General features: G+C 49.3%; 1 protein-coding gene across 1 annotated transcript in view; it reads left to right on the forward strand.

Moving 5' to 3' along the window:
• Positions 1 to 20,555, forward strand: part of ATP5MC3 (ATP synthase membrane subunit c locus 3) — a 31,304-nt gene extending 10,749 nt beyond the window's left edge. The window contains exons 2-6 of the mRNA XM_073646893.1: positions 14,613 to 14,636; positions 14,819 to 14,913; positions 15,419 to 15,496; positions 16,134 to 16,327; positions 20,300 to 20,555. Of these exons, the coding sequence (XP_073502994.1) occupies positions 14,875 to 14,913; positions 15,419 to 15,496; positions 16,134 to 16,327; positions 20,300 to 20,414 (426 nt within the window). The 5' untranslated portion in view covers positions 14,613 to 14,636; positions 14,819 to 14,874 and the 3' untranslated portion in view covers positions 20,415 to 20,555. The remainder of the gene's footprint in view (positions 1 to 14,612; positions 14,637 to 14,818; positions 14,914 to 15,418; positions 15,497 to 16,133; positions 16,328 to 20,299) is intronic.
• The last annotated feature ends 2,545 nt before the right edge of the window (positions 20,556 to 23,100 follow it).

Here is a 23,100-nt window from a genome sequence, read left to right on the forward strand (position 1 = left end):
GATGTGACACTATGGGGTACAGTACAGGCTGGATGTGACACTATGGGGTACAGTACAGGCTGGATGTGACACTAAGGGGTACAGCACAGGCTGGATGTGACACAATGGGGTACAGCACAGTCTGGATGTGACACTATGGGGTACAGCACAGGCTGGATGTGACACTATGGGGTACAGCACAGGCTGGATGTGACACTATGGGGTACAGCACAGAATGGATGTGACACTATGGGGTACAGCACAGGCTGTATGTGACACTATGGGGTACAGTATAACACTACAGGCTGGATGTGACACTGTGGGGTACAGTACAGGCTGGATGTGACACTGTGGGGTATAGTACAGGCTGGATGTGACACGGTGGGGTACAGCACTGGCTGGATGTGATATTGTGGGGTACAGCACTGGCTCGATGTGACACTGTGGGGTACAGCACAGGCTGGATGTGACACTGTGGGGTACAGCACAGGCTGGATGTGACACTGTGGGGTACAGCACAGGCTGGATGTGACACTATGGGGTACAGCACAGTCTGGATGTGACACTGTGGGGTACAGCACAGGCGGGATGTGACACTATGGGGTACAGTATAACACTACAGGCTGGATGTGACACTATGGGGTACAGCACAGGCTGGATGTGACACTATGGGGTACAGCACAGGCTGGATGTGACACTATGGGGTACAGCACAGGCTGGTTGTGACACTATAGGGTACAGCACAGGCTGGATGTAACACTATGGGGTACAGTACAGACTGGATGTGACACTATGGGGTACAGTACAGGCTGGATGTGACACTATGGGGTACAGTACAGGCTGGATGTGACACTATGGGGTAACAGTACAGGCTGGATGTGACACTATGGGGTACAGCACAGGCTGGATGTGACACTGTGGGGTACAGAACAGGCTGGATGTGACACTATGGGGTACAGCACAGGCTGGATGTGACACTATGGGGTACAGCACAGTCTAGATGTAACATTATGGGGTACAGCACAGGCTGGATGTGACACTATGGGGTACAGCAAAGGCTGGATGTGACACTATGGGGTACAGCACAGGATGGATGTGACACTATGGGGTACAGCACAGGCTGGATGTGACACTATGGGGTGCAGTATAACACTACAGGCTGGATGTGACACTGTGGGGTACAGTACAGGCTGGATGTGACACGGTGGGGTACAGCACTGGCTGGATGTGACACTGTCGGGTACAGCACAGGCTGGATGTGACACTATGGGGTACAGCACAGGCTGGATGTAACAATATGGAGTACAGTATAGACTGGATGTGACACTATGGGGCACAGCATAGGCTGAATGTGACACTATGGGGTACAGCACAGGCTGGATGTGACACTATGGGGTACAGTACAGGCTGGATGTGACACTATGGGGTACAGTACAGGCTGTATGTAACACTATGGGGTACAGTACAGACTGGATGTGACACTATGGGGTACAGCACAGGCTGGATGTGACACTATGGGGTACAGCACAGGCTGGTTGTGACACTATAGGGTACAGCACAGGCTGGATGTAACACTATGGGGTACAGTACAGACTGGATGTGACACTATGGGGTACAGTACAGGCTGGATGTGACACTATGGGGTACAGTACAGGCTGGATGTGACACTATGGGGTAACAGTACAGGCTGGATGTGACACTATGGGGTACAGCACAGGCTGGATGTGACACTGTGGGGTACAGAACAGGCTGGATGTGACACTATGGGGTACAGCACAGGCTGGATGTGACACTATGGGGTACAGCACAGTCTAGATGTAACATTATGGGGTACAGCACAGGCTGGATGTGACACTATGGGGTACAGCAAAGGCTGGATGTGACACTATGGGGTACAGCACAGGATGGATGTGACACTATGGGGTACAGCACAGGCTGGATGTGACACTATGGGGTGCAGTATAACACTACAGGCTGGATGTGACACTGTGGGGTACAGTACAGGCTGGATGTGACACGGTGGGGTACAGCACTGGCTGGATGTGACACTGTGGGGTACAGCACAGGCTGGATGTGACACTATGGGGTACAGCACAGGCTGGATGTAACAATATGGAGTACAGTATAGACTGGATGTGACACTATGGGGCACAGCACAGGCTGAATGTGACACTATGGGGTACAGCACAGGCTGGATGTGACACTATGGGGTACAGTACAGGCTGGATGTGACACTATGGGGTACAGTACAGGCTGTATGTAACACTATGGGGTACAGTACAGACTGGATGTGACACTATGGGGTACAGCACAGGCTGGATGTAACACTATGGGGTACAGTACAGACTGGATGTGACACTATGGGGTACAATACAGGCTGGATGTGACATTATGGGGTACAGTACAGGCTGGATGTGACACGGTCGGGTACAGCACTGGCTGGATGTGACACTGTGGGGTAAGGCACAGGCTGGATGTGACACTATGGGGTACAGCACAGGCTGGATGTGACACTATGGGGTAGGATACAGGCTGGATGTGACACTGTGGGGTACGGCACAGGCTGGATATGACACTATGGGGTACAGCACAGTCTGGATGTGACACTGTGGGGTACAGCACAGGCTGGATGTGACACTATGGGGTACAGCACAGTCTGGATGTGACACTGTGGGGAACAGCACAGGCTGGATGTGACACTGTGGGGTACAGCACAGGCGGGATGTGACACTATGGGGTACAGTATAACACTACAGGCTGGATGTGACACTATGGGGTACAGCACAGGCTGGATGTGACACTATGCGGTACAGCACAGGCTGGATGTGACACTATGGGGTACAGCACAGGCTGGATGTGACACTATGGGGTGCAGTATAACACTACAGGCTGGATGTGACACTGTGGGGTACAGCACTGGCTGGATGTGACACTGTGGGGTACAGCACAGGCTGGATGTAACAATATGGGGTACAGTATAGACTGGATGTGACACTATGGGGTACAGCACAGGCTGGATGTGACACTATGGGGTACAGCACAGGCTGGATGAGACACTATAGGGTACAGCACAGGCTGGATGTAACACTATGGGGTACAGGACAGACTGGATGTGACACGATGGGGTACAGTACAGGCTGGATGTGACACTAAGGGGTACAGTACAGGCTGGATGTGACACTATGGGGTACAGTACAGGCTGGATGTGACACTGTGGGGTACAGCACAGGCTGGATGTGACACTATGGGGTACAGCACAGGCTGGATGTGACATTATGGGGTGCAGCACAGGCTGGATGTGACACTATGGGGTACAGCACAGGTTGGATGTGACACTATGGGGTACAGTATAACACTACAGGCTGGATGTCACACTGTGGGGTACAGTACAGGCTGGATGTGACACTATGGGGTACTGTACAGGCTGGATGTGACACTATGGGGTACAGCACAGGCTGGATGTAACAATATGGAGTACAGTATAGACTGGATGTGACACTATGGGGTACAGCACAGGCTGGATATGACACTATGTGGTACAGCACAGGCTGGATGTGACACTATGGGGTACAGCACAGGCAGGATGCAACACTATGGGGTACAGTACAGACTGGATGTGACACTATGGGGTACAGTACAGGCTGGATGTGACACTATGGGGTACAGTACAGGCTGGATGTGACACTGTGGGGTACAGCACAGTCTGGATGTGACACTATGGGGTACAGCACAGTCTGGATGTGACACTATGGGGTACAGCACAGGCTAGATGTGACACTATGGGGTACAGCACAGGATGGATGTGACACTATGGGGTACAGCACAGGCTGTATGTGACACTATGGGGTACAGCACAGTCTGGATGTGACACTATGGGGTACAGCACAGACTGGATGTGACACTATGGGGTACAGCACAGGATGGATGTGACACTATGGGGTACAGCACAGGCTAGATGTGACACTATGGGGTACAGCACAGGATGGATGTGACACTAAGGGGTACAGCACAGGCTGGATGTGACACTATGGGGTAAAGCACAGTCTGGATGTGACACTATGGGGTACAGCACAGGCTAGATGTGACACTATGGGGTACAGCACAGGATGGATGTGACACTATGGGGTACAGCACAGGCTGTATGTGACACTATGGGGTACAGTATAACACTACAGGCTGGATGTGACACTGTGGGGTACAGTACAGGCTGGATGTGACACTGTGGGGTATAGCACAGGCTAGATGTGACACGGTGGGGTACAGCACTGGCTGGATGTGACACTGTGGGGTACAGCACTGACTGGATGTGGCACTGTGGGGTACAGCACAGGCTGGATGTGACACTATGGGGTACAGTACAGGCTGTATGTGACACTATGGGGTACAGCACAGGCTAGATGTGACACTATGGGGTAGGGTACAGGCTGGATGTGACACTGTGGGGTACGGCACAGGCTGGATGTGACACTATGGGGTACAGCACAGTCTGGATGTGACACTGTGGGGTACAGCACAGGCTGCATGTGACACTGTGGGGTACAGCACAGGCTGGATGTGACACTATGGGGTACAGTACAGACTGAATGTGACACTATGGGGTACAGCACAGGCTGGATGTGACACTATGGGGTACAGCACAGGCTGCATGTGACACTGTGGGGTACAGCACAGGCTGGATGTGACACTATGGGGTACAGTACAGACTGGATGTGACACTATGGGGTACAGTACAGGCTGGATGTGACACTATGGGGTACAGTACAGGCTGGATGTGACACTAAGGGGTATAGCACAGGCTGGATGTGACACAATGGGGTACAGCACAGTCTGGATGTGACACTATGGGGTACAGCACAGGCTGGATGTGACACTATGGGGTACAGCACAGGCTGGATGTGACACTATGGGGTACAGCACAGAATGGATGTGACACTATGGGGTACAGTATAACACTACAGGCTGGATGTGACACTGTGGGGTACAGTACAGGCTGGATGTGACACTGTGGGGTATAGAACAGGCTGGATGTGACACGGTGGGGTACAGCACTGGCTGGATGTGACACTGTGGGGTACAGCACTGGCTAGATGTGACACTGTGGGGTACAGCACAGGCTGGATGTGACACTGTGGGGTACATCACAGGCTGGATGTGACACTGTGGGGTACAGCACAGGCTGGATGTGACACTATGGGGTACAGCACAGTCTGGATGTGACACTGTGGGGTACAGCACAGGCTGGATGTGACACTGTGGGGTACAGCACAGGCGGGATGTGACACTATGGGGTACAGTATAACACTACAGGCTGGATGTGACACTATGGGGTACAGCACAGGCTGGATGTGACACTATGGGGTACAGCACAGGCTGGATGTGACACTATGGGGTACAGCACAGGCTGGATGTGACACTATGGGGTACAGCACAGGATGGTTGTGACACTATAGGGTACAGCACAGGCTGGATGTAACACTATGGGGTACAGTACAGACTGGATGTGACACTATGGGGTACAGTACAGGCTGGATGTGACACTATGGGGTACAGTACAGGCTGGATGTGACACTATGGGGTAACAGTACAGGCTGGATGTGACTCTATGGGGTACAGCACAGGCTGGATGTGACACTGTGGGGTACAGCACAGGCTGGATGTGACACTATGGGGTACAGCACAGGCTGGATGTGACAGTATGGGGTACAGCACAGGCTGGATGTAACATTATGGGGTACAGCACAGGCTGGATGTGACACTATGGGGTACAGCAAAGGCTGGATGTGACACTATGGGGTACAGCACAGGATGGATGTGACACTATGGGGTACAGCACAGGCTGGATGTGACACTATGGGGTACAGTATAACACTACAGGCTGGATGTGACACTGTGGGGTACAGTACAGGCTGGATGTGACACGGTGGGGTACAGCACTGGCTGGATGTGACACTGTGGGGTACAGCACAGGCTGGATGTGACACTATCGGGTACAGCACAGGCTGGATGTAACAATATGGAGTACAGTATAGACTGGATGTGACACTATGGGGTACAGCACAGGCTGGATGTGACACTATGGGGTACAGCACAGGCTGGATGTGACACTATGGGGTACAGTACAGGCTGGATGTGACACTATGGGGTACAGTACAGGCTGTATGTAACACTATGGGGTACAGTAAAGACTGGATGTGACACTATGGGGTACAGCACAGGCTGGATGTAACACTATGGGGTACAGCACAGGCAGGATGTAACACTATGGGGTACAGTACAGACTGGATGTGACACTATGGGGTACAGTACAGGCTGGATGTGACACTATGGGGTACAGTACAGGCTGGATGTGACACTGTGGGGTACAGCATAGGCTGGATGTGACACTAAGGGGTACAGCACAGGCTGGATGTGACACTATGGGGTACAGCACAGTCTGGATGTGACACTATGGGGTACAGCACAGGCTAGATGTGACACTATGGGGTACAGCACAGGATGGATGTGACACTATGGGGTACAGCACAGGCTGTATGTGACACTATGGGGTACAGTATAACACTACAGGCTGGATGTGACACTGTGGGGTACAGTACAGGCTGGATGTGACACTGTGGGGTATAGTACAGGCTAGATGTGACACGGTGGGGTACAGCACTGGCTGGATGTGACACTGTGGGGTACAGCACTGGCTAGATGTGGCACTGTGGGGTACAGCACAGGCTGGATGTGACACTATGGGGTACAGTACAGGCTGTATGTGACACTATGGGGTACAGTACAGGCTGGATGTGACACTATGGGGTAGGGTACAGGCTGGATGTGACACTGTGGGGTACGGCACAGGCTGGATGTGACACTATGGGGTACAGCACAGTCTGGATGTGACACTGTGGGGTACAGCACAGGCTGCATGTGACACTGTGGGGTACAGCACAGGCTGGATGTGACACTATGGGGTACAGTACAGACTGGATGTGACACTATGGGGTACAGCACAGGCTGGATGTGACACTATGGGGTACAGCACAGGCTGCATGTGACACTGTGGGGTACAGCACAGGCTGGATGTGACACTATGGGGTACAGTACAGACTGGATGTGACACTATGGGGTACAGTACAGGCTGGATGTGACACTATGGGGTACAGTACAGGCTGGATGTGACATTAAGGGGTATAGCACAGGCTGGATGTGACACAATGGGGTACAGCACAGTCTGGATGTGACACTATGGGGTACAGCACAGGCTGGATGTGACACTATGGGGTACAGCACAGGCTGGATGTGACACTATGGGGTACAGCACAGAATGGATGTGACACTATGGGGTACAGCACAGGCTGTATGTGACACTATGGGGTACAGTATAACACTACAGGCTGGATGTGACACTGTGGGGTACAGTACAGGCTGGATGTGACACTGTGGGGTATAGTACAGGCTGGATGTGACACGGTGGGGTACAGCACTGGCTGGATGTGACACTGTGGGGTACAGCACTGGCTAGATGTGACACTGTGGGGTACAGCACAGGCTGGATGTGACACTGTGGGGTACAGCACAGGCTGGATGTGACACTGTGGGGTACAGCACAGGCTGGATGTGACACTATCGGGTACAGCACAGTCTGGATGTGACACTGTGGGGTACAGCACAGGCTGGATGTGACACTGTCGGGTACAGCACAGGCGGGATGTGACACTATGGGGTACAGTATAACACTACAGGCTGGATGTGACACTATGGGGTACAGCACAGGCTGGATGTGACACTATGGGGTACAGCACAGGCTGGATGTGAAACTATGGGGTACAGCACAGGCTGGTTGTGACACTATAGGGTACAGCACAGGCTGGACGTAACACTATGGGGTACAGTACAGACTGGATGTGACACTATGGGGTACAGTACAGGCTGGATGTGACACTATGGGGTACAGTACAGGCTGGATGTGACACTATGGGGTAACATTACAGGCTGGATGTGACACTATGGGGTACAGCACAGGCTGGATGTGACACTGTGGGGTACAGCACAGACTGGATGTGACACTATGGGGTACAGCACAGGCTGGATGTGACACTATGGGGTACAGCACAGGCTGGATGTAACATTATGGGGTCCAGCACAGGCTGGATGTGACACTATGGGGTACAGCAAAGGCTGGATGTGACACTATGGGGTACAGCACAGGCTGGATGTGACACTATGGGGTACAGTATAACACTACAGGCTGGATGTGACACTGTGGGGTACAGTACAGGCTGGATGTGACACTGTGGGGTACAGCACAGGCTGGATGTGACACTATGGGGTACAGCACAGGCTGGATGTAACAATATGGAGTACAGTATAGACTGGATGTGACACTATGGGGTACAGCACAGGCTGGATGTGACACTATGGGGTACAGCACAGGCTGGATGTGACACTATGGGATACAGTACAGGCTGGATGTGACACTATGGGGTACAGTACAGGCTGTATGTAACACTATGGGGTACAGTACAGACTGGATGTGACACTATGGGGTACAGCACAGGCTGGATGTAACACTATGGGGTACAGTACAGACTGGATGTGACACTATGGGGTACAGTACAGGCTGGATGTGACACTATGGGGTACAGTACAGGCTGGATGTGACACGGTCGGGTACAGCACTGGCTGGATGTGACACTGTGGGGTACAGCACTGGCTGGATGTGACACTGTGGGGTACAGCACAGGCTGGATGTGACACTATGGGGTACAGTACAGGCTGGATGTGACACTATGGGGTACAGCACAGGCTGGATGTGACACTATGGGGTAGGGTACAGGCTGGATGTGACACTGTGGGGTACGGCACAGGCTGGATGTGACACTATGGGGTACAGCACAGTCTGGATGTGACACTGTGGGGTACAGCACAGGCTGGATGTGACACTATGGGGTACAGCACAGTCTGGATGTGACACTGTGGGGTACAGCACAGGCTGGATATGACACTGTGGGGTACAGCACAGGCGGGATGTGACACTATGGGGTACAGTATAACACTACAGGCTGGATGTGACACTATGGGGTACAGCACAGGCTGGATGTGACACTATGCGGTACAGCACAGGCTGGATGTGACACTATGGGGTACAGCACAGGCTGGATGTGACACTATGGGGTGCAGTATAACACTACAGGCTGGATGTGACACTGTGGGGTACAGCACTGGCTGGATGTGACACTGTGGGGTACAGCACAGGCTGGATGTAACAATATGGGGTACAGTATAGACTGGATGTGACACTATGGGATACAGCACAGGCTGGATGTGACACTATGGGGTACAGCACAGGCTGGATGAGACACTATAGGGTACAGCACAGGCTGGATGTAACACTATGGGGTACAGGACAGACTGGATGTGACACTATGGGGTACAGTACAGGCTGGATGTGACACTAAGAGGTACAGTACAGGCTGGATGTGACACTATGGGGTACAGTACAGGCTGGATGTGACACTGTGGGGTACAGCACAGGCTGGATGTGACACTATGGGGTACAGCACAGGCTGGATGTGACATTATGGGGTGCAGCACAGGCTGGATGTGACACTATGGGGTACAGCACAGGATGGATGTGACACTATGGGGTACAGCACAGGCTGGATGTGACACTATGGGGTACAGTATAACACTACAGGCTGGATGTGACACTGTGGGGTACAGTACAGGCTGGATGTGACACAGTGGGCTACAGCACTGGCTGGATGTGACACTGTGGGGTACAGCACAGGCTGGATGTGACACTATGGGGTACTGTACAGGCTGGATGTGACACTATGGGGTACAGCACAGGCTGGATGTAACAATATGGAGTACAGTATAGACTGGATGTGACACTATGGGGTACAGCACAGGCTGGATGTGACACTATGGGGTACAGCACAGGCTGGATGTGACACTATGGGGTACAGCACAGGCTGGATGTGACACTATGGGGTACAGCACAGGCTGGATGTAACACTATGGGGTACAGTACAGACTGGATGTGACACTATGGGGTACAGTACAGGCTGGATGTGACACTATGGGGTACAGTACAGACTGGATGTGACACTATGGGGTACAGTACAGGCTGGATGTGACACTATGGGGTACAGTACAGGCTGGATGTGACACTGTGGGGTACAGCATAGGCTGGATGTGACACTAAGGGGTACAGCACAGGCTGGATGTGACACTATGGGGTACAACACAGTCTGGATGTGACACTATGGGGAACAGCACAGGCTAGATGTGACACTATGGGGTACAGCACAGGATGGATGTGACACTATGGGGTACAGCACAGGCTATATGTGACACTATGGGGTACAGTATAACACTACAGGCTGGATGTGACACTGTGGGGTACAGTACAGGCTGGATGTGACACTGTGGGGTATAGTACAGGCTGGATGTGACACGGTGGGGTACAGCACTGGCTGGATGTGACACTGTGGGGTACAGCACTGGCTGGATGTGGCACTGTGGGGTACAGCACAGGCTGGATGTGACACTATGGGGTACAGTACAGGCTGTATGTGACACTATGGGGTACAGCACAGGCTGGATGTGACACTATGGGGTAGGGTACAGGCTGGATGTGACACTGTGGGGTACGGCACAGGCTGGATGTGACACTATGGGGTACAGCACAGTCTGGATGTGACACTGTGGGGTACAGCACAGGCTGCATGTGACACTGTGGGGTACAGCACAGGCTGGATGTGACACTATGGGGTACAGCACAGGCTGGATGTGACACTGTGGGGTACAGTATAACACTACAGGCTGGATGTGACACTATGGGGTACAGCACAGGCTGGATGTGAGACTATGGGGTACAACACAGTCTGGATGTGAGACTATGGGGTACAGCACAGTCTGGATGTGACACTGTGGGGTACAGCACAGGCTGGATGTGACACTATGGGGTACAGCACAGGCTGCATGTGACACTGTGGGGTACAGCACAGTCTGGATGTGACACTGTGGGGTACAGCACAGGCTGCATGTGACACTGTGGGGTACAGCACAGGCTGGATGTGACACTATGGGGTACAGCACAGGCTGGATGTGACACTGTGGGGTACAGTATAACACTACAGGCTGGATGTGACACTATGGGGTACAGCACAGGCTGGATGTGACATTATGGGGTACAGCACAGACTGGATGTGAGACTATGGGGTACAGCACAGGCTGGATGTGACACTATGGGGTACAGTATAACACTACAGGATGGATGTGACACTATGGGGTACAGCACAGGTTGGATGTGACACTATGGGGTACAGCACAGGCTGGATGTGACACTATGGGGTACAGCACAGGTTGCATGTGACACTATGGGGTACAGCACAGGTTGGATGTGACATTATGGGGTACAGCACAGACTGGATGTGAGACTATGGGGTACAGCACAGTCTGGATGTGACACTGTGGGGTACAGCACAGGCTGGATGTGACACTATGGGGTACAGCACAGGCTGCATGTGACACTGTGGGGTACAGCACAGGCTGGATGTGACACTATGGGGTACAGCACAGGCTGGATGTGACACTGTGGGGTACAGTATAACACTACAGGCTGGATGTGACACTATGGGGTAGAGCACAGGCTGGATGTGACATTATGGGGTACAGCACAGACTGGATGTGAGACTATGGGGTACAGCACAGGCTGGATGTGACACTATGGGGTACAGTATAACACTACAGGATGGATGTGACACTATGGGGTACAGCACAGGTTGGATGTGACACTATGGGGTACAGCACAGGCTGGATGTGACACTATGGGGTACAGCACAGGCTGGATGTGACACTGTGGGGTACAGCACAGGTTGGATGTGACACTATGGGGTACAGCACAGGTTGGATGTGACACTATGGGGTACAGTACAGGCTGGATGTGACACTATGGGGTACAGCACAGGTTGGATGTGACACTATGGGGTACAGCACAGGTTGGATGTGACACTATGGGGTACAGCACAGGCTGGATGTGACACTATGGGGTGCAGCACAGGCTGGATGTGACACTATGGGGTACAGCACAGGCTGGATGTGACACTATAGGGTGCAGCACAGGCTGGATGTGACACTATGGGGTACAGCACAGGTTGGATGTGACACTATGGGGTACAGCACAGGTTGGATGTGACACTATGGGGTACAGTACAGGCTGGATGTGACACTATGGGGTACAGCACAGGTTGGATGTGACACTATGAGGTACAGCACAGGTTGGATGTGACACTATGGGGTACAGCACAGGTTGGATGTGACACTATGGGGTACAGCACAGGTTGGATGTGACACTATGGGGTACAGCACAGGCTGGATGTGACACTATAGGGTGCAGCACAGGCTGGATGTGACACTATGGGGTACAGCACAGGTTGGATGTGACACTATGGGGTACAGCACAGGTTGGATGTGACACTATGGGGTACAGTACAGACTGGATGTGACACTATGGGGTACAGCACAGGTTGGATGTGACACTATGGGGTACAGCACAGGCTGGATGTGACACTATGGGGTACAGCACAGGTTGGATGTGACACTATGGGGTACAGCACAGGTTGGATGTGACATTATGGGGTACAGCACAGACTGGATGTGAGACTATGGGGTACAGCACAGTCTGGATGTGACACTGTGGGGTACAGCACAGGCTGGATGTGACACTATGGGGTACAGCACAGGCTGCATGTGACACTGTGGGGTACAGCACAGGCTGGATGTGACACTATGGGGTACAGCACAGGCTGGATGTGACACTGTGGGGTACAGTATAACACTACAGGCTGGATGTGACACTATGGGGTAGAGCACAGGCTGGATGTGACATTATGGGGTACAGCACAGACTGGATGTGAGACTATGGGGTACAGCACAGGCTGGATGTGACACTATGGGGTACAGTATAACACTACAGGATGGATGTGACACTATGGGGTACAGCACAGGTTGGATGTGACACTATGGGGTACAGCACAGGCTGGATGTGACACTATGGGGTACAGCACAGGCTGGATGTGACACTGTGGGGTACAGCACAGGTTGGATGTGACACTATGGGGTACAGCACAGGTTGGATGTGACACTATGGGGTACAGTACAGGCTGGATGTGACACTATGGGGTACAGCACAGGTTGGATGTGACACTATGGGGTACAGCACAGGTTGGATGTGACACTATGGGGTACAGCACAGGTTGGATGTGACACTATGGGGTACAGTACAGGCTGGATGTGACACTATGGGGTACAGCACAGGTTGGATGTGACACTATGGGGTACAGCACAGGTTGGATGTGACACTATGGGGTACAGCACAGGCTGGATGTGACACTATGGGGTGCAGCACAGGCTGGATGTGACACTATGGGGTACAGCACAGGTTGGATGTGACACTATGGGGTACAGCACAGGTTGGATGTGACACTATGGGGTACAGTACAGGCTGGATGTGACACTATGGGGTACAGCACAGGTTGGATGTGACACTATGGGGTACAGCACAGGTTGGATGTGACACTATGGGGTACAGCACAGGCTGGATGTGACACTATGGGGTACAGCACAGGTTGGATGTGACACTATGAGGTACAGCACAGGTTGGATGTGACACTATGGGGTACAGCACAGGTTGGATGTGACACTATGGGGTACAGCACAGGCTGGATGTGACACTATAGGGTGCAGCACAGGCTGGATGTGACACTATGGGGTACAGCACAGGTTGGATGTGACACTATGGGGTACAGCACAGGTTGGATGTGACACTATGGGGTACAGTACAGGCTGGATGTGACACTATGGGGTACAGCACAGGTTGGATGTGACACTATGAGGTACAGCACAGGTTGGATGTGACACTATGGGGTACAGCACAGGTTGGATGTGACACTATGGGGTACAGCACAGGTTGGATGTGACACTATGGGGTACAGCACAGGCTGGATGTGACACTATAGGGTGCAGCACAGGCTGGATGTGACACTATGGGGTACAGCACAGGTTGGATGTGACACTATGGGGTACAGCACAGGTTGGATGTGACACTATGGGGTACAGCACAGGCTGGATGTGACACTATAGGGTGCAGCACAGGCTGGATGTGACACTATGGGGTACAGCACAGGTTGGATGTGACACTATGGGGTACAGCACAGGTTGGATGTGACACTATGGGGTACAGCACAGGCTGGATGTGACACTATGGGGTACAGCAGAGGCTGGATGTGACACTATGGGGTACAGCACAGGTTGGATGTGACACTGTGGGGTACAGCACAGGCTGGATGTGACACTATGGTGTACAGCACAGGTTGGATGTGACACTATGGGGTACAGCACAGGTTGGATGTGACACTGCAGCAGAGCAGGATGAGGAAGTGTCTGTCCCCAGGAGCAGCGGAGCTTCCATGTGACACTAAGGTCACTTACTCTCCCTCCTCTTTATATCAGCCGGTAAATGCTTTGTGTTACTGTAAACCAGTGTCAATAAAGTTGTTGCAAAGTGACCTTGAGTGAGTTCTCCGCCCTCCATCCGGGTCTTCTTTATAAAGGGCGTTGCGCGCTTGCGTGGTGTCCTTCGTTCAGTTCGACCTCTGGTGCCGGTAAGAGGAGGGACGTGGGCTGCTCGGAATCCGCCGCCATCCGTTGTCCCTGCGCTCCCGGCTGCTCCCCTGTTGTGGCTTCTCCCTTGGGCTCCCCTCGGCCGTCTTGTCTCTTAATCCATTTCCTTCCGTCTCCGCCGTGGTTTTTTTCTGTTTGACTCCTCTCCCGTTTCCTCCCGCAGAGGGACCGTGACAGCTGACCCGACTCCCGGCAGAAGCCCCCCAGACCTCAGACAACATGTACGCCTGCGCCAAGTTCGTGTCTACCCCGTCTCTGGTGAGTGTTACCTGCCGCGGTGCTGCGGAGGGGACGAGGCCTACTCCCCGCAGCGCATCCCTGGGCCCGTGTAGGTCAATGTCACTGTCTGCACCCCCCTGCTTCTGCTCGGTGGTTTAACCCTGCAGCCTCCTTGATTGACAGCTGCTGTTTCAGGTCTTCTGCACTGGTAATGGGGCTCCTGCACTGTGCCCCCTGCTGCCGTCTGTGACCTTAGCCCTGCTGACAGTCCAAGGACGTGAGCAGCCGCCATTCATCCCTGAGCTGCAGGATCAGTGGCCTGAGAGCTACAGCTCTAGTAATACAGTGGATTGCATAGATTTTTTTTTTTTTTTTCTGCTTAGCTTTTATACTAGATTTTTGGTTTAGTTGCTTTGTTACTTGACTATTGACCACTGTGTATCTTGCAAATTACTGAATGCTAGGATTCAGTTAACCCTTTATTTGCACAAAATGATCAGCATATCATGATTTCTGGATGTAATGTCTGTTCTTGTTCTGTCAGATCCGTGCTGGGTCCAGAGTTCTGTACAGACCAATCTCTGCATCAGTTTTGTCTCGACCAGAGGTCCGACCTGGAGAGGTAATCCGGTTTTACCTTTTGTGCTTTATCCTGCTTCAATTCTAGCCAGCTGTATACATGATGTGTAGGTTAAGGGAGGTGGGTAATGCAGTGTTCATAGGCTCTATTGATACCTTTTTATGACCAGATCTGCTGTAGCAATAACATGGATTTTAAGTACCACCATTAATGGGTGGTCCTGTCATATCTGACCCATCCCAAAAAATAGCTGATCAATATCACATCAGTGGGTGGCTGACACTTGCTGCCCCCTCCCCAAATCATCTCTTGGAGGCCCTATTAATTTCCTAATTATAAGAGAAGCTGATCTGCAGGAGCCTCTACAAGCTGAGGGAGATGTGCAGCTGATGTGTTGGGGTGCTGGGTGTTGGACCTCCACGGAGTATCCTAAGGCTAGGTCATTAATGTTAAAGCCCCTTTAAGAATATATTGAGCCTTTCGCTTGCCAGAGCTTGCTTTAGGTTAATGCTGATGCCTGGAATTATTCAGTAGGCCATTAACATGAAGGGCACTCAGTGCAGGTCAATTCAAGGACATTTTCTGTCGTGTTATCACAAGGATGACTTTTGCATTTGAGTTATTTGAAAATAATAAATATTCTGATGTTTTCTTAGTATTGTTTTCTATATTCCTCTAGGGAAGCGCACTCCTCAGTGGGACACAGAACCCCTGCACCCAGCTGGTATTGAGGCAATTCCAGACCAGTGCAATCAGCAGGGACATTGACACTGCTGCTAAATTCATTGGCGCTGGTGCTGCCACAGTCGGCGTTGCTGGCTCTGGTGCCGGCATTGGAACAGTTTTTGGTAGTCTCATCATTGGTTATGCCAGGTAACTACTTTATATCTTTTTGGTGGAAGGGTAAAATTTTAAACGGAGGAGCTTAAAAATTCCACTTGTCCTGTTAACTGAAAATTCTGTTTGTTCTGTGAACCGATGCGGAGTTTGTGGTGGTCTTTATAGGACTTCAGATTAGGTCTTCTATTGAAGTTTACAACGGTTAAAAAATACCAGTCATCCTGCCTCTTAAGGATGCCTTGCAGTGCTGGGGTCCTGGGTTCAAATCCCACCAAGGACAACATCTGAAATGACTCTGTATGTTCTCCCTGTGTTTGTGTGGGTTTCCTCCGGGTTCTCCAGTTTCTTCCCACACTCCAAAGACATTCTGATAGGGAATGCAGATTGTGAGCCCCAATGGGGACAGTGATGATTGTCTGTAAAGCGCTGTGGAATTAATGGTGCTATGAGCGAGTAACATAAATAAAAAAAGTTTGCTTTCAAGGTATTTGGCACCTAATGAATGTCTTTAGTGAAGGTATCAGATACATTTTATTTTTTTCCTGTATGTGTTGCTGATACCTGATTGAACTTAGGTGCCAAATACAGATTGCAAATATCTCTGCAATGGAGCAGAAACCTTAAAAAAAAAAAAAAATATCTGTGTTCTGCTCTGCAGCCACTATTCATACTGAACTAGACAATGTAGTAATTTGTGAAAGGCCCTTTAAGGGTTTGACCAAATTTAACAGCTGATGGGAAGTTTCCTCCTAAACTTTGCCCCTCCTCCCTGGTGATGTGTGGATCCCAAATAGCAGTTTGTATTTTGGCTGCTTCTTTTAAATGGGTCATATCAAGTTCTACTTTCATGAGCGCAGCGCTCCCCAGTCTTTATAAAGGGGCACTATGCTCCTGAAGTATTGCATCTCAACCAGTCACATGACTGAGCCTCTGGTCCAAACTGCCAGGTCTCCTGTGCTATAAGCCAGTGGTTCCAAACCTCTGTCATTGAGAACCATAATCTGCTCCAAAAGAGGGTCACAAGCCACATCCAGGTCTTCCTAACTAGTGACATTGGGCTTTTGTTCCCCCACAGTAATGACACCTAGAGCCCCATTACTGGTATACTGACAGCCAAAGCTTTCCCACAGACATCGCACTGAGGCAGTATTTTAGATCCAGGGGTTCTTGCCTTGCCCCCATTCAGTATTCTCACACTAAGCGCTTGCACCTAAGATACATTCAGCTTCAAGCAATTCTTTGGACAAGAACATTGTCCAATTTTCAGCTTACCATATGTAATTTATGAAGTCCAAAGGAAAGTATATGCACATCCAGATCTGCTCTTCTGTGCAGGGTTGGTCACAAAAGCCACAATCTGAACACTTGGTGTACTAGGTCTAGCAAATCACTAAGCTTGCATGGCTGTGAGCCACAAATCACAGGCCTGCAAGCCACATGTGGCTCCTGAGTCATAGGTTGGGGACCTCTGCTATAAGTAAAGACAGCTTTGCTTCTACATCATAGTGCAGGAGGACTAAAGTTGGCCAGATTGGCTTCTACGCGTCACTTGGCAAACTCCAAGTAGGGCGCCTAGCAGCCATAGTAACCTATATGCACCATGTTTGCTTTGCAGAGTAATGGATGGGTGCATACATGGCTTTAGTTTGAGCCACAGTGATCAGAGGTGGCTCAGTCACTGATGTTAGAGGCAGATGCCTGCTGTAACACAGCTGGCACCCATCATGTATTGAGTGGGCTCAACTCCTGGGCCTGCCCCATATATCTGCACCCAACACAATGTACTAGTACTTCCTACACCAGGAAGTACACAAGTTAGGGCTACAAGATGACTCTTGTGCTGCTGCTAAGTAACTTTCAATTTACAATGCTGTCATGTGGGGACTAACAATCACTGGTTACAATCAGTGCTACAATATCTACATGCAAGATATGAAAATGTTACATTCTATCAAAGACCACTTTACAATCTTACTATGTTACAAATGGCCCATTTATAAAGGTCACATATTAACCCCTTCATGACCAGGAGGGGCCAATGACGCCTGGTTTGCGTGAGTTAAATGCTGCTGTCAGAGATTGACAGTGGCATTTAACTAGTTAACAGCTGTGGGTGGATCTCAATTCCACCCTCAGCTGTAAGGGGCACATGTCAGCTGTCATGTGCCTGGAAAGGTGCGGGCTCAGTGCTGGAGCCTGCGCCAAAGTTAGTGACCTGACATATCATAATAGTACGACATATGTCAGAAAGGGGTTAAAACATGTCTGACCCAGTCTACCCTCAAGAGGACTAGTGTTGTGAAGACTCAGAAGTCTGGCATTACAAGAGGTAGGAAGTGCTAGAAGAGCTTGATAAGAACTTAGTCTTGGGTGTAAGTGACATAAATCTTGTAACTGACAAAAGATTTCTACAAGCTCTTCAAATGGAGATTCCTAAAATGTCTACAGGAGAGTAGCCATCTCTGATCAAGGGATTATATTGAGATTTGGAGGACTGACCTCTGCCAGGGCACTCGGGGTATGTGCACATTATCTGTACTGGCAGCACTTTGAACGCAGGATACTTTATGCTGCATCCAAAGCGCTGAACACAGGTGAATCTGCTTGTGTTCATTGAAACATGCAGATTACCACATTCAATACATTGTAGTGATCTAATTTCTCTTGCGGAGACTAGCGACTGCATAAGAGAAATTGACATGCTGCGGTCTGATGGACGCACCGCCATGTCCACGGGTGATCCGCAGATGCATAGTGGACATGGGATTTCTACAAATCCAATCCACTATGCTGTAACATCAGGCTAATGCAGATTTGACATGGCATAACACAGCGTCAAACCCGCAGCGGCTCCTGACTGTCTGCACATGCCCTTATAGTTGGTGGAAACCACTCTACTCAATAGCCATACAGCCTTGACTACAACTTGGCATGGTAAGTCTTGTTGCCTTGTAATGCTGGGGGTCCCTGCATGAAGTTTGTATGTAGTCTTCTGCCCCCACCTCCACCTGTCTTATGACTGTCAATTTAAAGGATTTCTGCAAGTAAACTTCAGCTTGGTCACAAGATGGATGTCTTTTGTAGACCACACTGATCTCGAGTCTGTGGTCAGGGCTGTGGAGGTGGAATCTGTATAAAATGGACCGACTCCTAAAATATATAATAAATAGCATACAGTAGTTCAATGCAGTTTGTGGGGAATATTTTTTCAGAAGACTTTGGGAAAGTTATGAAATATCCTATTCCTGATCTAAGGATCTAGACTTTTAGCTGAGATGAATCTGTCCTACAGTAAATTTATCACTTAAACATGAGGGAGTCGGTGTCATGGAAATTGAGGAGTCTGAGTTTTGACTTACTGACTCCACAGCCCTGTCTGACTGACGGAGGGCTGAGAACACTCTCCTGTTTCCCCCAGTGCCAGTCACACTGGCTGATTAAACCTGGTCACCAACATGCATTCTAAACCACAGCTCTAACCTTTTAATTGGCTTTCCTATAAATTTGTCCCAAAGTCTTAAGACTTGCATGATAAATGTCTTTACAGTGCTGTGGATTGACTCATGGGTGACAGAAATAATGAGCCAAAACATGTGAAGTCGGTCCAGACTAAGGCAAAGTTCACACATCTTCACATTGCCAATCTAGTCTCAACGGCCTCACAAGGCCTTTTCTGAGGCTGTCATTAATGTCAGGATATCTGGCCAGTCCAAGTAGGGGCCATGAAACAATGTGTGAACCTGAGCTTAGATCTAGGCTCTTAAAACTATCACCCATCATTGCCAAAAAAACAATAAATGAGTGATCATGTCATCAAGAACCTTCATGTTATTTTTTTTGCCAGTATTTAACAATGCTAGTCTAGCTGGGGCTAACAAGACTGGCATATCAGTTGCATTTGAACTCCACTATATAATTGTGAATCTTCATGATTGTTCTGTAGAAATGTTTGCCTTGGTAAGCAGAATGTTAACATTTACTTTTTTTTTTTTTTTTTCCTCCCAGAAATCCTTCCTTGAAACAGCAGCTGTTCTCCTACGCCATCTTGGGATTTGCCCTGTCTGAAGCTATGGGTCTGTTTTGTTTGATGGTTGCTTTCCTGATTTTATTCGCCATGTAAATGGTGCTGGGAATGTCTACAGTCAACTGATCAGCTGTAAAAAGAATTTTACTGTGGCTCCTGAGAAATGTTGTGTTGTCAAGGAAATGTACCATATTTCCAAAGTCCTTTCATTAAAAATGGTAAAACTTAGATACAAAAGTTTGTACGGTTTTGTCATTTGCTATTAATGCCTTTAATGTGCACAAAGTCAAAATCTGGGAGGACTTGGCTGGGTTTATAAAATCACTTCTGCCATGTATCTTGTAATTTACAAATGCATTAAAAGCTACTGATAGTAACAAGTTGTGCAACGAAACCGATTTATTACACACCTGCCAAGGTCACAATTGTCAGAAGGTTCACAGCTTATAACTTTTTCTGTGGTGTTTCTTTGCAGAGATGTGGCCTGTATTCTTGAATATATATTTTGCTGATTACTTGTATAATACTGTAAAACCTCTATTATTGGTCTGTGTAGAAAGGAGTTTACATATTTTGATGAACCTTTCTCCACCAGTTATAAATTGGCAATAAATTTATAACACAATGCAATTTGTTGTAAGAAAAGCATCTAGACCTCTTTATAAATGCTTAGTGTCTGCCACTACCTTTTTGTGGTCAGCAATCCAGTCTGACTGCTCTAACTGTAAAGAACTCTTTGCTATTTAGCTGCTGGAATCTCCTTTCCTCCACATGTAGTCCTTTGGAAGGAAATATTGTGCCAGTCCCTTATCAGCCATATGTATTTATACATATAAATGCAATCTCCTCTGAGGGTATTTGGTAAGCTAAACAGGCCCAACTCTCCCAACCTCTCATATGGGGAGGCCTTACATCCCTTGTAGTAATCTAGTTGCTGCCTTTGAACCAACACTAACTTCTTAATATCCTCTTTAAAAATGTGGAGCCTGAAATTAAATCCCATATTCTAGATGTGATTTATAGATGTATAGAGAACAGTACACTGGTATCTCAAGATTTTCTTTCATAGATCCTAAAGTCTTTGCTCTTGTAGCTGCTGCCTGACATTGAGAATGGATTCTCGGCTTGCGTGTAATCATATTACCAAAGGCCTTCTGTTTTGCAGTCTCATGTTGTTCCATTTAATGAATATGCAGCATTAAGATTACACCTGCCACTGTGCATTACTATAAACTTTAAAGTTGTCCACTATAAACATTGATGCCCTATCCTTTGGATAGAGCATCAATGAAAATCAGCCAGGGTCTTGCACCCAGAACCCCCACCGATCAGCTGTTATCGATGCCGGCAGCTGCTGGCCAGAAGTGCTTGGCTGTTTAGCTGTAGTGTCCTCCATGGGGTACTGCACATCTGCCTCCCATTGAATAGGAAGCAGATATTCAGTAACAAGCACCGGCCACTACAGCTAGATGGGTAAGCACTTCCGAGTAACAGCTGATCAGTGGGGGTGCCAGGTGTGGGACCCCAGCCGATCAAACATGGGGCATCAATGAAAAAGGTAGTTGACAACTTTAACACTAAAGCACCACTCCAACATTTTTTTTTTTCCATTGCAGGAGTGGTGCTGAAAATCCAAACCCCTTGTCTAATCACCTTCTGCTGTTTCTTGCCTCCACTTCTGCAGTTTGTGATCTTCCATATTGCTCCAGTGTTTCCTGGAGTGAGCCAGAGGTCACTAATCAATGTTAGTCTGAGGGCGTTATTCTGGCTCACATAGACTTGCATTGAGAGTTTGTTGGGCCAGTTGGAAGTTATCCTCACAAGATGGCACCAAAGGACCCTAGTGGTGCTGAAATAGTGAAGATATCAAAGGGCAAGTGTGACCAGAGGCCGAGGACTTGTGTTTATAACACCACTGCAGCATTGAAAAAAAAAAAAAACATGCTGGTGGTGCTCTACACCTCATCTGCTTGTTCTATAATATACTGTCAGGCTCAGTTTTTATTATTCTACATGGTAGCAAAGACTGACACGTTGCACTCAATCCCAACCACAAGGTCATTACTAGAGTATTTTTATTTCTTTAACCTGGGCCCCTATCATCACTGTAACTTGTATGTGGTCTCCTAAAATTTAATCTTGCCATAGTTTAGGTGGAAAATGGCCACCAGTGTTGTGCTTCACTGATCACTAGAATGTCCTTGGTCTGTTGTGCTGTGAGGAGTGAGTGAAGCTAGACATGCTTGACTACTGCTCCATAGTCTATAAAGTAAAATGGCAAAAATAGGTGCACCATAACTTTCAGAGAATGCAGAATACCAAGTAGTGCACTCACTGTGGTTAGCTGTGCAAATGACATACACCCTGCAGTAGAGCTGTGCCTGGTATCAGCAGCTTGATCCCTGCAATCAGATAAACCACTGTAATATCAATAGGATGATTAAATACTTACACTTATGTCTTTAAATATGTTTAATTATATTGAACTTATCATTTCAGGCTGTCTAGTCTTCAGTTCAGTGATGGTGCCTATATCCACATAAAGATTCTTGCTCTTTCACACATTTAGTAGCAGCATAAAGAACATTATATAGCACTGTAGCTAGTAATCCAGCTCTGGATAAGCTAAATAACTACAGCACAATCTGCTGCTTCTCTCCCATTGACCTCCAGTATTCTGTAGGGCAGTGTTCCTCCATCTCCAGTCCTCAAGTCACCAGCCCATGGTTTCAGGATTTCCTTAGTGTAAACAGCTGATGGCAATACTAAGGAAATCCTGAAT

Source organism: Phyllobates terribilis, unplaced genomic scaffold, assembly GCF_046119375.1.
Source record: "Phyllobates terribilis strain yellow unplaced genomic scaffold, ASM4611937v1 Scaffold_9__5_contigs__length_417890890, whole genome shotgun sequence".
NCBI lineage: Eukaryota > Metazoa > Chordata > Amphibia > Anura > Dendrobatidae > Phyllobates > Phyllobates terribilis.